Raw genomic sequence first — 16,023 nt, forward strand, 5'->3', positions numbered from 1 at the left:
CGCTCATGACGTATCCTGTCTGCGCGAACCGGGTGCGCAGAGGTATGCTAAACATACGTTGACAGGCAGGTAGGAAAGCTTATTAAAACGCTCGGACCGAGCGTTTTGATTGGACGAACATTTCTTGATCCTACGCCTTCCACAGAATATATAAATACAGACAAATACATTTAGACCACTTAACTTAATGATTGCTATCGGGATGTGAAGAGACTTTCAACCAGCATAACAAAAAATGTTTCTGAAGACAATCACCTATTACACCTTTAAGAGACTGTTAAGCTCTTAAAATTCACACAGACTTCAAACTGGGTTCAGTGCCCCCGTTGTTTCAAATTAAACACCTGTCCTGCAGGTTTCTCTAGACTGCTCGCTTGAGATAACAGGTGGAACGGTTGTATATGAGAACACTGAGAAATGAAAGCAAACAGCTTTAGCGTGATGAGAAAGTTACTAGTTTGCACCATACGCATCTTTCCCTCTTGCAGGAAGCATTAAGACTGTCTTGGAATGCACAATATACTGTATAGAGTAAATATTGCCGTTACTACAAGCGTGATTACTGTAGATACATAAGAGTGGCCTCCCTACCACTAGAGGCACCAGAGAATTTAGAGTGTCAGGCTTGGCTGAGAAAAACGACACGAAGCCACTTTGGAACAAAAATACGACTCGGTTCATTGGTTAATCATCATCAGTAGCCTCCCTTTTCGATTCATCCAGCTTCCGCTCCACGAGTTGAGAGGTGGGGCTTAAAGGAGACACCACTTCCACAGGAGGTAGCATGGCACCTTCTGGCTCGATGTCTTTCCTCTGAGACAGCTCCTCCTGGATGCAAACACATCACGTTCAAGTGAACAATCCTGACCACAAAACCAGTCCAAGTAGTGCATTAACAACAACCTCTAACCTGCTCAGAGAACCGCTGACTCATGACTTGATCTCCAAACTCCTGAGTCTCGACCTCTTCGCTGTTGGAGTGGCAGCTGGGGCTGGGTACCTCTATCCCATGGCTCTCTAGTATAGCAGCCTCTGAGTGAAAGAGACCGATAATGATGCTGAAAATTCAGCTTTGCCATCACAGGAATAAATAACATTTTAAAATATATTAAAATAGAAACCAGTTGTCTTAAATTGTAATAATATTTCAGAGTGTTGCTGTGTTTTCGAGCAAATAAATGCAGACTTGGTGAGCATAAGAGACTTTTTTCAAAAACATTACAAAAAATCTTACAGAGACCAAACTTTTGAACAGTAGTGTATACTTTATAAACACACAAATAGACAAATAATTATTTTTAGTAGCCTGGGACCCTTACTGGACGGGGGCCCACAGACAGACAGATTTTGTTCTTAAAGGGGTCATATGATGCGATTTCATTTTTTCCTTTCTCTTTGGAGTGTTACAAGCTCTTGGTGCATAAAGAAGATCTGTAAAGTTGTAAAGACTAAAGTCTCAAATCCAAAGAGATATTCTTTATAAAAGTTAAGAGTTAGCCACACCTACCTAAAACGGCTCGTTCGAACACGCCCCCACATATCTACCTCACTATGTGGGAAGACCATTTTGGTAGCTTAATGTGAGGAATCCACATGAAATACTGGAGAAAAAAACTAAAACTTCAGGCTTCCTAGATAAACATTTAATGCTTGTGTCACTTAAAATCAGTGACTATCTGTCAGACTATCATTTTTGCTGTCTCACCTATGTTTGCACGTCTCTTCATCTCCTTCCTCCGATTGGCAAACCAGTTGTACACTTTGAGCGCAGTGACCCGTTCAAATTCGGACAGTTTGCATCCTGAAACAACATTTATATAAGAAATTAATCATTTAAATCAATAAGTAAAGGCATTTATACATTCAGTGAGGCAGGGCTACATTTGCAACAAAGTCGGCAATGCTACGACTAGTCTGGGTCTGAGGCAGTTCAGATACTGATTGCAATCACTTACCAGGTTTTTGAATGACAGCATTACAAGCATTGGCAATTTCCTCTCTTTTGGCTTCATCAGGATACTGGTTCTCTATAAAGAAACTGAGAACAAACAGAGCGAATCAGAACAAGACTTGTGATGTCACGATTATTGTTCAACCAATAGAAAACAGGAATGGCCTTAGAACATTGCAGATTAATAAAATTGGCTATTTAATGTTTATGACAATGACATTAAATGTAAAAATGCTTGTGAACGAAGAAAATATTCCACTTGTATGGGTACACGGTCACCATACCTCACTATAAAAATATGGGGATTGTGCCATTACAAAAAATTCAGAATTCAGAATTTGTGAATCATCCATTGGACAGATATTGTAAAAAAAACAAAAAAAAAACTATCGATAATATGTTATAATTAAGCACTTGAAAAAAGAGCGAAAATTGTATTTAACTGTATCATGTATGTATTTTAGAGAGTTTTATCTCAAAGGAGTCATGCAGATGTTCTTTTACAGATGTCACCCTGAGAAACAATTTCTGTCTGAATAGTGCCAAAGACAGTGATGCTCTGTGATTTACCTCTCCATGATTGACTGGCACTCCTTTCTCCAGGTGAAGCGACTACCTCTACGCAGTCTAAAAGGCCCAACTGCTGCCCTGTCTGCAGGGCTTCCAGCCAACCTCCAGTCAGGCTCCTCTTTAACCAGAGAGCGCATGGACAATGTGGCACCTGTTGTGAACATTATCCAAAAATATGGAATATAGAACTTAAAACGCATACAAACCAAAATAACAATCAAATATGAATTCACTGCATATGTAGTTAAACACTAATTAAAGAGATGGTTCACCAAAAAATAGAAATGTTGCTATTTACTCACTGGAAGACAGCATGACTGTCTTCCATGGAGCACAAAAGGAGATACATATAGCAGATTTTTCCCAATTATCTTTTCAATAAAATGAAAGTGAATACTGACCATAGCAGTCTCTGGTCCCCATCCACTTTCATTGCATGAAATTTTGTGTTCCACGCAAGTAAGAAAACCAGAGGTTTAGAACACCGTGAGGGTGTCATTTTCAGTTAACTACCCTTTTATATATAGCTATTCTAAAAGATTCTAAAGCCACCTTTCCACTATTTCCATACGTTTGTTGCATTTCACCCCCTAGTGGCAGTCATAACTGGTCCTGATGCACATATATGTACGAATATTTCCACACAAATGATCGCAATATGTTTAAAAGAAAAGCATAATGTGTTTTCTAGAGCTAATCATTGTAAATAATTATGTAATATTAAAAAAATAATTATTTATAACTGCCCATTTTACAGAAATAGTATTTAAAGAGTAGCGTACTAGTGCAAGAATATTGATAGGCTAGTTCTCACCTCACACTCAGTTTTTATTCAAATATTTTATTAGAATCAGTCTAGCTGCAAAAGTTACAATATTTTTCAACTTAATCGAAGCTCAAATCGGATCTGAAAATTCCGCTTATGCATATGACTGGAACTCTACACAGCTGCCGTACTACTCTCCATTAGAAATGAATGGTTTCCAGGCTGTTGTTTTTGGAGATATTGAAAAGGCGGCTTTAGACTCAAAGAGAACAAATTTGTATTGAAGTGAACTTAATCGGTGTTTCCTTGCTGCATAGACGTTACCTGACTGGGACTGGTGAGTAGAGTACCAGGGGAGGAGGTGCATCAGCAGTTCTCTCTGCCTATTCAAGGAAGTGTCAGTTCTGCTCCTGGGGACCTGAGCATGCTGGTTTTCACTCCATCTGATTCCTTTAACCCATTTGGGCAATCAGAAAACTGTGTTAACTAGGGTCCCTTCGAGGGGCCAAAAACTTGCTGTTAATTGTGATGATCGTTAACAAATATTAACATAGTGCTCAATGAAAATCCTTTGAGAAAACTTAATTGTAGATAACAGTGTTAATAGACATTCAAAGTGATTAAGTTCTTGGAGACATGCTCAATTCTCTAGCGCTGTAGAGAATGTAAAAGCGTCATGCTCAGTGCTCTGTTAGTAGGGTCGGGTGTTAATTGCACCTCAGTGCAGAGAGGACATGAAAACCAGCATTTGACAAACCCAGGATCAGGAATGAGAGCTACAGAAGAAGGTCTAACCTGGGAGATGGAGAGCAGAAGTGGTCCTGGAGGGCTTCACATTACATAATTAGCTCCTTTACGCATCAACACGTTCTCTATATTATAAATGTGAGATGATGAAGGCGTTGGCGGTGTTACAGCCTAAAAGGCTTTAAAGCTCATTTCTGACTGCCACAACCTACACTTGGATGTGCCAAGAACAGCATTAACCTAAGTGCATAATTGATGGGAAAAGACACCAGTTGATTGAATTTCAATTCAGTGCGGCAACATGGCTTGTCCTTCCAATACACAGTCTTGATTTCTCTAATGTAAAACCCTCAAGGACCATGCAAACTATATGGGGAAGATATGGCAGAATAGCAAATGAAGACCAAAAAAAAAAACTAAACTAAACATAAAACTCTATTCTTGTTTAAGCCAGCCCCAAGCTCAAAATTCAGGCCACTGCTTTATTTTTGAAAAATCATCCCCCTGGAGAGGAACAACAACTCACCTGGGCTGTTGCGCTCCAGCAGGTACCAGCGATAGAACGCCCTGCGTTTGGAGTCGCTCATCTCCAGCCCCTGCTGCAGAAGCCACTGGGAGATGTAGCTCTGACTAATACCTGCAGAATATCATAGTCAAAAAAAAAACAGTGACAGAAATGGCATGAAAAGTAGAAAGTACCAGAATAAAACCAATAATTATCATTGGTAACAAAAAATATTAAAAACATTTTTGTTAATTTAAACAAATCTGAAATCAAATAAAATAGAAACATTAGATGAAAAACTGGAAGCTCAACAAAATTTTGAAATGTTGCCTTCGCTAACTGAAATAAGTTTTTAAGTTTACTAAATTTACTAAGTAGAAATAAATACAAAATGAACAAGCTAAAACTGAAAAAAAGTTAGCAATCTAAAAAAAAAAAATTTTAAATACCAAAAGCACATAAAATAACTGATTATTAAACTAAAATTAAAATAAAAAATGAAAATATAAAAATAAAAGCTAATTCAAAATACTAATAGTACAAGTAATACTAAAATAATTATTCACTTGGTGTGATTTTGCAATGATATACAGGGTCCAACCATTTTTTTAATATTGTTTCAATTGTTAAATAAAAGTTCAGCATGCAATCAATGCAATATTGACTTACAACAAACTTTAATTTCAAACAAACATCTTGCTTTTTTGACACACACTATTATGTGTAAAAAAAAATGTAACGTCCTCGAAATGAACTGATTTCGAGACTATAAGCACATTCTGTACCCAATCTGTACTCTGTGTATTTAATGAGATCCAGTGCTGATATTTCACTGTATGAAGTATAATCTGTATAATACAGTGGTGCTTGAAAGTCTGTGTGAACCCTTCAGAATGTTCTATATTTCTGCATAAATAAGACCCAAAAGATCATCAGATTTTCGCACACGTCCTGAAAGTTGCAAGGAGAAAGCCACTGCTCTCCAAAAAGAACATTGCTGCCCATCCGCAGTTTGCTAAAGATCATGTAGACAAGCCAGAGGAATACTGGAGAAATGTTTTGTGGACGGATGAGACCAAAATAGACATTTTTGGTTTAAATGAGATGCGTTATGTTTGGAAAAAGGAAAACACTGCATTCCAACATAAGAACCTTATGCCATCTGTGAAACATGGTGGTGGTAGTATCATGGTTTGGGCTTGTTTTACATCATTGATGTAACAATGAATTCTTCTTCTGAAGGGGTTCTGCTGTACTGAGGAATGGGCTAAAAATTCTGTCAACTTTCAGAACTTGTGTGAAAATCTGATGATCTATGCAGAAATATAGAAAATTCTGAAGGGTTCACAAACTTACAAGCACCACCGTACATCAAGTATGCGTGCAATATTTTTGACAATGTACAATTTATTAACAAAGAAATGGAAATGCAAACTGAACTTGCAATCACAGTTTGTTTCCACAGACTTCAACAATTTCGTTGTGTAGACGTTTAATATCTGTCTGAATTTGTCACACATGCACATGCTCGCTGTTTTTTCCTCAATGTCAACATTTGAGTTATCAAAGTTGTGGTTGGCCTAGACTTTCTCTGTCTGACAGTCTTGATGGACAATTTTGGTGCACCTTTGACATGTAGTAAAATAAAAATATGCACCCCATTCTCTGATGGTTTGCATGATTAGAAAATTGCCACTGTTGGCTACACTTTTTCCACTGCAAGACAGAAAGCAGGTACCAGCGATAGAACGCCCTGCGTTTGGAGTCGCTCATCTCCAGCCCCTGCTGCAGAAGCCACTGGGAGATGTAGCTCTGACTAATACCTGCAGAATATCATAGTCAAAAAAAAAACAGTGACAGAAATGGCATGAAAAGTAGAAAGTACCAGAATAAAACCAATAATTATCATTGGTAACAAAAAATATTAAAAACATTTTTGTTAATTTAAACAAATCTGAAATCAAATAAAATAGAAACATTAGATGAAAAACTGGAAGCTCAACAAAATTTTGAAATGTTGCCTTCGCTAACTGAAATAAGTTTTTAAGTTTACTAAATTTACTAAGTAGAAATAAATACAAAATGAACAAGCTAAAACTGAAAAAAAGTTAGCAATCTAAAAAAAAAAAATTTTAAATACCAAAAGCACATAAAATAACTGATTATTAAACTAAAATTAAAATAAAAAATGAAAATATAAAAATAAAAGCTAATTCAAAATACTAATAGTACAAGTAATACTAAAATAATTATTCACTTGGTGTGATTTTGCAATGATATACAGGGTCCAACCATTTTTTTAATATTGTTTCAATTGTTAAATAAAAGTTCAGCATGCAATCAATGCAATATTGACTTACAACAAACTTTAATTTCAAACAAACATCTTGCTTTTTTGACACACACTATTATGTGTAAAAAAAAATGTAACGTCCTCGAAATGAACTGATTTCGAGACTATAAGCACATTCTGTACCCAATCTGTACTCTGTGTATTTAATGAGATCCAGTGCTGATATTTCACTGTATGAAGTATAATCTGTATAATACAGTGGTGCTTGAAAGTCTGTGTGAACCCTTCAGAATGTTCTATATTTCTGCATAAATAAGACCCAAAAGATCATCAGATTTTCGCACACGTCCTGAAAGTTGCAAGGAGAAAGCCACTGCTCTCCAAAAAGAACATTGCTGCCCATCCGCAGTTTGCTAAAGATCATGTAGACAAGCCAGAGGAATACTGGAGAAATGTTTTGTGGACGGATGAGACCAAAATAGACATTTTTGGTTTAAATGAGATGCGTTATGTTTGGAAAAAGGAAAACACTGCATTCCAACATAAGAACCTTATGCCATCTGTGAAACATGGTGGTGGTAGTATCATGGTTTGGGCTTGTTTTACATCATTGATGTAACAATGAATTCTTCTTCTGAAGGGGTTCTGCTGTACTGAGGAATGGGCTAAAAATTCTGTCAACTTTCAGAACTTGTGTGAAAATCTGATGATCTATGCAGAAATATAGAAAATTCTGAAGGGTTCACAAACTTACAAGCACCACCGTACATCAAGTATGCGTGCAATATTTTTGACAATGTACAATTTATTAACAAAGAAATGGAAATGCAAACTGAACTTGCAATCACAGTTTGTTTCCACAGACTTCAACAATTTCGTTGTGTAGACGTTTAATATCTGTCTGAATTTGTCACACATGCACATGCTCGCTGTTTTTTCCTCAATGTCAACATTTGAGTTATCAAAGTTGTGGTTGGCCTAGACTTTCTCTGTCTGACAGTCTTGATGGACAATTTTGGTGCACCTTTGACATGTAGTAAAATAAAAATATGCACCCCATTCTCTGATGGTTTGCATGATTAGAAAATTGCCACTGTTGGCTACACTTTTTCCACTGCAAGACAGAAAGCATTCAGAGTACCTGTGACTTGTCCAACAATTGCCTGTGAGATCCTTCTGTTATTGAGAAAAGCCTTTATCTCTTCTTTCACAAGGTTGCTGTCCCTCCTACAGTCCAAACAAAGACAAGCATTTCAGTGACACTGATCAAAACAAAACATTAAGTATTACATTTCATTAAACACTGAAATAGTGAAGAACGGTAGCAGCTTTAAAATAGTTTTATAAAATGTGTGTTAATTTAAGTCTCTAGGTTCCACATCCTATTTTGTGGTAGAAGCAATACTGTGACAGAAATTTATAAATTTGTGACAGGAAAATTCATTAAAAAATTCAATGGAGTTTTGGTATTGCACCTAAACTAAATCTAACAGGAACCTTAATTTTTGAAATATCAACTTCAAATTTGGAACATTACTTAGTTAGACATATGGCTTTAATTTTATAGCAATTTTAGATTCCAAAGTAAAATATTTCTTTTAACCATTTAACCATTTTAAAAAACCTTTAACCTTTTAACCATTTATGAATTACAAGCAAGATGCATTTTCATGTCTAGGTTCAAAAAGAGGGGTTGACAGTTAAGAGGTTAAAGGACAGATGGTGTTATATTTTTGTAACATTTTTACCCTATTCACCTGTGTGAAGCGGGGAAAATACTGTTTTATGTCCCATTCTCCAGAGCCAAAGCAGTAACAGAAAAAGCTACAAAAAGCATCCAACTGAACCAACTGTCCACCTGACCTGTTTCAGAAAGGGATCTTGTTCTCTGAAAATTACACTGTTGCTCAGGGACATTCACTGTCATTATCAGCTGTTATATTAATCTCTACCTCTCAGTAGACCTGAGAAGAGAAGCCCACAGAAGCAGCTCATAAAAGATACCTCATGTATTCCTCCACCTTCTCCTCCAGATCCCAGTCCTCTTCTGCCAAGTCGTAACTAAACGACCTCTGAACTCCGCTGGGTGGGTACATGGGTGGGGGCGAAGCATCGTAGCTGTTGCTTGGCGATAATGCAGCATCCATAACAGGAGTCTGCGTGGTGGCTGAGGTAAGAGAGGAGAAGGAAGAAGAGGAGGACGAGGGAGCAGCAGGGGCTGCGGAGGTAGGGGCGCTGGGTGGGGCCGAGTGATTGTTGCAGCATGGGGTACGATGGTCTGGATCAAGCCTCTCTAAAGACTCAAGGGCTTGAATGATCTGAGGTTTGGTCATCCCTGACAGCCTTAAACGCTGGAGCAGGTCGATCTGTTCAATGGTATAGCGTGGCTCCACATCACAACACTCCATCCTAGCATCTGCGGGACAAGACAAGTAAAAAAAATCAAAGTATTAAAAAGAAAATTATTTTGTTTGTAATCAACATCTTTAAATAAATAGTTTTATTTTTCTACATTCTTTTTATTTCAATTGTCATTTGCAATGCTTCAAGAGATGTAGATCTTTACGTCATTATAGTACGAATTTTTGTTTTTGGCCAATTTTCTCATAATTTTTTGCTTCAAATCAAAGTTTATAATTTTGTGATTCACCTCATAGCCAGTTAAACATCTTAAACGAAGACAGAATATTAAACAAAGACTTAAACCAACAGAATATTACATATGTTCAGTTTACTTAAAGTTCAGTCTGTTCCTCGCGCTTTGAAACAATATGTATTGTAAAACGTGCTATTCAAATAAACGTGATTTGAACTGGATTACACAAAGCTATTCCATAAGACCTGGAATATCACAAAAGTCATACTGACCACTTATTGATGATTATACTTTTATGGTACTTTTTCCTCATTTTGGAACCTGACAGCCCCAGTCCCCATTAACTTTCATTATATGTAAAAGAGTGAGCAGGACATTCTTCTAAAATTCACCTTTTATGTTGAACAAAATAAATAAAGTCATACAAGTTTGGAACAATTCCAATTATTAGTAAACTGCTATTAGTAAAAAATAATTAGTAAACTTTTATATTTCATATTACTGTCAATCTCATTTTTTTTTTTCTATCTAACCTTTTACTTAAAGCAATTCTTTTGCTAACCTGCAAACACTGGCATTCCTTCAGGAAATGCAAACCTAGTAGTATAGAGTAACTTCATATAAAATGTTTGCACATCATATTTGTGGTCCTACCTGAGATTTGAGGTGATAATCGGCCCGTTGGGAGCGGTTCGGCGCGTGGAGCCACAGCAGGAAGGCACCACTGTCGCATGGTCGAGGAGTCACCCGCAGGGGACAAGGGGGGCTGTCAAAACATCACAATAAGTACTAACAGCCGGTCAGCATGTATCAGTTAGTCATGCTAGAGTAACGATAGAAACAACTCGGCCACTGTCTGTTTTAAAAACGACCTTCAATAACAGCTAACGCACGTCTGTGATCTTTATTTTGTGTCAGGCTCGCGCTAACTGGCTAGCCCCAGCGGGCACGCACAGCATGCAAGAATGCTTCATCTTCGCCTTTGTTTTCACACTTGCAGCTGAACCCAGTGGCTTGGGGACGGCTTTTACTTCTGGCAGACAACGCGTAAAGTCATGCAGTACTAGAAAAAAAAGTCACTGCTCTAGTTTTTGAAACAGATTCGCGTCTCGCAGTGCCACTTGTTATGACTGCGGGTGTGAGATGCCTTCATAGTAGCACAGCTTTGATGCACAGAGCGCTAGAGTAACTGTATTGCCGCTAGCATGAAAAGCTATATACCCTACACGCAGTTATTATCCGCCTTACCTCCCCGCGCTACCGTCAAACTGCCGCCGGAGTTGGAGTGCAGGGCGGTCGGTGCACACCCTGGGTTATATCCCGGCCCTCCCGTGCGCTCACTTGCACTCCGTGGCGCTTCAACTAGCTAATGAAGGTGATCCGAGGAGGGTCACATTGTCCTGGGATGCCGCAGCATAATATTACTGGATATATGGAAGTCAACAATCGACCTCTCACCCGCAGCGACAGTCCCATGTGGATGCAGGAAGTGGATGCCAGAAGACACTTCCATACGTCTTTAACGACATGTAAAAAGATTTTGCAAGACCTTATGAAGAAATATTTGGGAGTAGTTGGGAAATATAAAAATGGGTTCTTACTTTTTATCAAGTTTGTTTACATTTGTCAGATTTCGCAGGACTGCTATTCTGTACGGATTTACGCTTTCCTTTTTTTTGCACACAGCAATGGGAATGTTTGCAATGCACCAGTAATGAGTTGCTTGCTTGCACTGTTAATATGAGGTTCAAATTGCTGACCACAAATAAATCGTTGCTATATTATATTAATATTGTATCATGCAATGTGCAGGAGGAGTCATTAGTCCTACAACCAGCACAACCAATTTAAAGCTTCTACAAGAGATCTGAAAAACAAAAACATTAGACTAAACAATAAAACGAGCCTAAAAAAAAGTTCCACACAATTACTAAAATATTTAATTATCAACACAATTATTTATGGACTATATATTTTAATGTAAAGTTTAGTCTTTTATTATAGTCTTTTATTATAGCCTATTGGATAAAATAATAAACTCACATTAATGTTTTTTCTAAATGAAAAACGTTATAATGAATAAGTGCCTGAACAACTAACAAATGTTGTAACAAAGTATGTTGTGTTGATATTATTTGTCTTATTTCATTCTAAAACAGTTCATCCTGTCTAATAAAATACATACGTATACAATAGTAATAATCAAATAAATAAGTGCCTGAGTTTTATCATTTCTGACCAATGATTAATCAAGTTTAAACAAAACTTTCATTCATAATAATCCACAGCAGAGCACTTGATGACACACTTTTCACCTTTAGTTGACAGTGCTGTTCATTTTCATCATCTGAGAAGTCCTGTCCTCAGGAGACCCGGCCTACAGAGAAACCCATCTTAACAGTATTTGTGGTGATCACCTGGTGCACATCCTGCCTCCCCTCTGTGAGAAGCTGTATTTCATTATGAAAGGCTGATATGAGTGTGCCAGCTCGCACAGACATAAACGGATGATCCATCTAGCAGCTCTGGCCTGCAAAGACAATCAAGATAACATCCAGGAGACAATATTATTATAGTCTGCTGACCATCCTTCCTCAGACTTTATTAGTGGGGCTGGCTGTCTCCTGAACTGGACTTCCTCCCTTCCCCAAATTAATATGCTTTGATTGAGACGAATGCTTACTGTGTATGATCCAAAAACAAAACCATTCTGGTCCTGATCAAAGCTCAAATACTTGAAGCTTAAATGTAGAAATAATCTACATTTCAATCTAATATTCTTAATTTCTTTTATCTAATTGGCCATACAGAAAATAGAAACAGAGCCCATATCTGACACACTGGTGTAGGATTCACTTTGAAACAAATTTTACTCAGAAATGACTAGTAAACTTAAAGAGATATTTCACTAAAAAATGCAAATTCTGTCATTATTTACTCACACTTAAGTTGTTCCAAACCTGTAGGAATTTCGTTCTTCTGTTGAACACAAAAGAAGATATTTTGAAGAATGTGGGTAACCAAACAGTTGGCATTAGCCATTGACTTCCATATTATGGGAGGGGGGTGGGGGGAATATGATGGCAGTCAATGGCTACCGTCAACTGTTTGATTACCAACATTCTTTAAAAAAAAAACTGCTTTTGTGGGGGGTGCTGGGGGTCATTTGTGTATGCGGGTGTGAATAATTGTGCTTTTCTACTTGAGGATAATTGATTATATCTTTTAATTTGATAGTTTTCTTTAAATATAGTCACATGTTCATGTTATTTAAACTGTTTTTCTTTTTTTTTAAATATTGAACCAAAGGAATTACATTGATGATGATGACAATTCTCATTTTTGGGAGAACTATCCCTTTAATAACAAATAAAATAAAAATACAAATACATTTTTAAGTAGAAAGCCTGAAATAGTATTTTCTTGTAAAACGTGTAGGCCAGTAATTTTTTTGTTTTTTTTTAATGGCATTTAATACATTGGTGTATTTGATAATGATTCTTGTGCGTTGTGGAGAGAGAGCCACAGTACCTCTAACACAGAGAGGGCTCTACACTCTATAACACAAGACAGAAACGGAAAGATGTATGAAATGTTTATCTGCTCATCTTGTTTTACAAGACAGGGGTTGAGGTGCTCATCTTCTACCTGCTTTGTAGGCCAATGATATAGTTACCATGCCTTAAACATGGCCTGCATTCAAAATAAAATTAAAATGATTCAAAATCAGTAAACATTTAATTGCCATTTTATGTCATCATATTCTTTACAAATGAAGAAATTGGATTTGTTACCCTTGATATAGATTCTCACTCTTATATACTGTATGCCTCAATTGTATTGTAATAGCCATGCAGGAAAAAAACAAGAAGAAGGAAAAAAAAAAAACAGCTAAGAACAGCTTAAGCTGGTTGGCTGGTTTTAGCTGGTCTTCCACCCTGGCCATAGCTGGTAAAGCTGGTCTTCTAGCCTGTCCAAGCTGGAGTTTAACTGGTTGGTGTTTAGCTGGTAGAGCAGCTAAGACCAGGGGCCAGTTGCATAAACTTAAGTCTGTGACTATTCTGACCAACTAGCCATTGTCAAGGGGTAATGAGTCGTATATTTTGGATTTAAATTAAACCAATCTACGTTTTTATGCAACTGACTTTAAAAAAAGAAAAAAATTTGATGACTAACTTGTAAGACTAGTCTAAGCATTTTATGCAACTGGCCACAGGGTGGAAGAGCTAAAACCAGTCAGCAAGCTTAAGCTGGTTTTAGCTGGTTTTATTTATTTGTTTGTTTGTTTATCATTTTTGTTTTGTTTTTTCTCCAAAAGAAACATGCTACAGTGAAAATGCAGTGCTCTTCCCCTTTGTTGTGTTTGTGTCCCTCTTGTGGAGAGAATCTATATAAATTATTATCCTGTGCAATTATGAGACAATCCGAGTCCATTTGCTTGAACATTATTCAGAATATTAAAACAAGTAAACTAATCATTAACAAACGATGTATAAACTTACCAACCCTAAAGACTGCCCAGCCTGTGAGGAAATATCTGGGGCACATTCCTTCAATCTGTACACAAACACATGTGTGATTGGGACAGTACAGACAGGAGGTGCAGCTCCTCTCTTCTGGTATATATACAGAAGTGCCATGACCAAACCGAGGGCTTAAATTAGATTGGAAACTGTTCAAATGGGGAATTCAGGTGAGTTACTGAGACAGCCATAATAACTCTTCACGCACCCCTAATGATTTTGAATCTATGTTGAGGATGACAGGTAATTTTCTTTCTGTTTACTGACAAAGCCATAATTAATAGTTGTACTCAATATGCATTAGTCTCTTAAACACGGTCTGCTTCATATGTCATAAAGCTTGTCTGTTTATGGTTGTACCAAACAACAGGCTGCAGGACGTACTTAGAACATAATATTTAAAATTTATGATCACTGTAGCACTGTCACAAACTTTTTTCTTTTCCCAAAGGTTTAACAATTCTCTGCTGAGTTTGCTGTGCCAAGTGTACACAGTGTGTAATGATTAACTGAGGTGACATCTCTCCTGTAGCCCTAACCCTGTCCTCAGTGGATCAGCGGAGCCTTTGTGTTTGCTGTGAAATTATGTCCACCCACACCGCTCTGCTCCACTTCTAATCTTTCCTTCAGTTTTCACAGTCTTTCCAGAGCACAGCAGCAAAATATCTGTAATGTTTGTCAGCACAGCCATGTCAAAATATGAGCTTTGTCTTCTCTCCAAGTCTTAACTTGGTGTTTATGTTGTTGAGAGGAAGTTACTGGAGGCTGTAAATTCGTCGACTGACAGTAAAATCAGCACAGAGCTCTTGGCTGCATTTGGTATCCCATCAGCTCTCTCTCTCTCCCACTCAGGGGTGTGTTGTGGCAATCTGGAGGAGCAGAAGGGGCTGATGAAGATGGGCCTTAGTATGGTGTTAGTAGGGCATGTGAACTTCCTGCTAGGTGCTCTGGTCCATGGTGTGGTACTGAGACACTTCAGCCTTCAGCGGGGACAGGCCATGGAAAGCGCCATCTCGAACGTCATCGCCCTGGCAGCGGGCCTGCTGGTGAGGCATGACATATTCATGTAAAGTGGGCAATTAGCTGAACAAGAGGAATATTTTGTCTTGTTTTTTTTTTTTTGCACACTGCAAAACAAGCTATTTATTAAAATACATATAACTATTACATATAAGAGTAACCACAAGTGTAGTTCGTCGACAGTGAACATGCTCTATTAATGTTTTTACAACCAGAAAGTGTCCAAATGCTTTTTATCATTTAGAACCTAACATATTTTTTGTGTGAAATATGTTACTTGAAATATATGCTTGTGCTATTTGTTCTTTAAGATACATTTCACTTTCACTTGGGCCAAGAATAAAACGGAATAATGTGCTGTTATGTTCATCCTTATAGGGTGTCATTATTGGGATATTGACTATTGTTCTGTCCAACAACAGGAAGAACAGGGTGCTGGTAAGTAATCATTTCTAGTACACAAATGATTTGTTTTAGATAACTGTAATTTAAATGTTGTAATTAAAACAACACACATTCTCTTGTAATGCTTAACGGATGAACACAACACAACAGTTAAAGGGGTCATATGATGCGATTTCAAGTTTTCCTTTCTCTTTGGAGTGTTACAAGCTGTTCGTGAATAGATAAGATTTGTTCCGGTGAATTCAGTTCCCCTGTTTCCCCTTCGGCGCTTAAAAAGACAGTAAAAGTCATTATAATCAGTAATTATGTCCTCACTGGATGCAACAAATGCCTCGTTTATAATGGTTTTATTGGTTTGTCTCGTCGCTCCGGGACACGGCATCACAGTATGGTAAGGGCCGTAACATTTCCGTCTCATGCTTGAGGTATTCGGCCAATCACAACGCACTAGATAGCTGGCCAATCACAGCACACCTGTGAACTTTCAGACCTATGAGCTTTGTAAAAATCGACGCGTTTCAGAAAGGCGGGGCAAAGAGGAGAAACAATAATGTACACTATGTGGAAAATAATGTATTTTTTTAACCTTAAACCGCATAAACACATTTCATTACACCAAATACACAAAATAATGTTCTTTTTAGCAA

The 16,023-nt window shown here is 37.5% G+C and overlaps 2 protein-coding genes across 2 annotated transcripts in view; one reads left to right on the top strand and one right to left on the bottom strand.

Annotated features, from left to right (window-relative positions):
• Positions 1-272: 272 nt before the first annotated feature.
• LOC107710043 (homeobox-containing protein 1-like) lies at positions 273-10,959 on the bottom strand. Its single transcript, XM_016514732.1, has 11 exons — positions 10,887-10,959; positions 10,083-10,194; positions 8,837-9,248; positions 7,974-8,059; positions 4,561-4,671; positions 3,612-3,737; positions 2,522-2,672; positions 1,956-2,038; positions 1,706-1,801; positions 911-1,032; positions 273-828 (listed from the first exon to the last, which is right to left on the bottom strand). Exons 1-11 carry the CDS (start codon positions 10,902-10,904, stop codon positions 685-687), a joined length of 1,461 nt encoding a protein of 486 aa, XP_016370218.1. The 5' UTR covers positions 10,905-10,959; the 3' UTR covers positions 273-684.
• Positions 10,960-13,963: 3,004 nt separating this feature from the next.
• Positions 13,964-16,023, top strand: part of LOC107710034 (keratinocyte-associated protein 3-like) — a 7,087-nt gene continuing 5,027 nt past the window's right edge. The window contains exons 1-3 of the mRNA XM_016514720.1: positions 13,964-14,121; positions 14,804-14,997; positions 15,350-15,409. Of these exons, the coding sequence (XP_016370206.1) occupies positions 14,109-14,121; positions 14,804-14,997; positions 15,350-15,409 (267 nt within the window). The 5' untranslated portion in view covers positions 13,964-14,108. The remainder of the gene's footprint in view (positions 14,122-14,803; positions 14,998-15,349; positions 15,410-16,023) is intronic.

Source organism: Sinocyclocheilus rhinocerous, unplaced genomic scaffold, assembly GCF_001515625.1.
Source record: "Sinocyclocheilus rhinocerous isolate Xijiao unplaced genomic scaffold, SAMN03320098_v1.1 scaffold492, whole genome shotgun sequence".
Classification (NCBI taxonomy): Eukaryota; Metazoa; Chordata; class Actinopteri; order Cypriniformes; family Cyprinidae; genus Sinocyclocheilus; species Sinocyclocheilus rhinocerous.

Bases quoted from the DNA above. Each gene is read 5' to 3' on its own strand.
- LOC107710043 (XM_016514732.1), bottom strand. The intron at 2,673-3,611 runs GTAACGTCTATG...TGTTCACAACAG, and splicing joins TACTCACCAGTCCCAGTCAG to GTGCCACATTGTCCATGCGC. The intron at 2,039-2,521 runs GTAAATCACAGA...GTTTGTTCTCAG, and splicing joins TGCCAGTCAATCATGGAGAG to TTTCTTTATAGAGAACCAGT.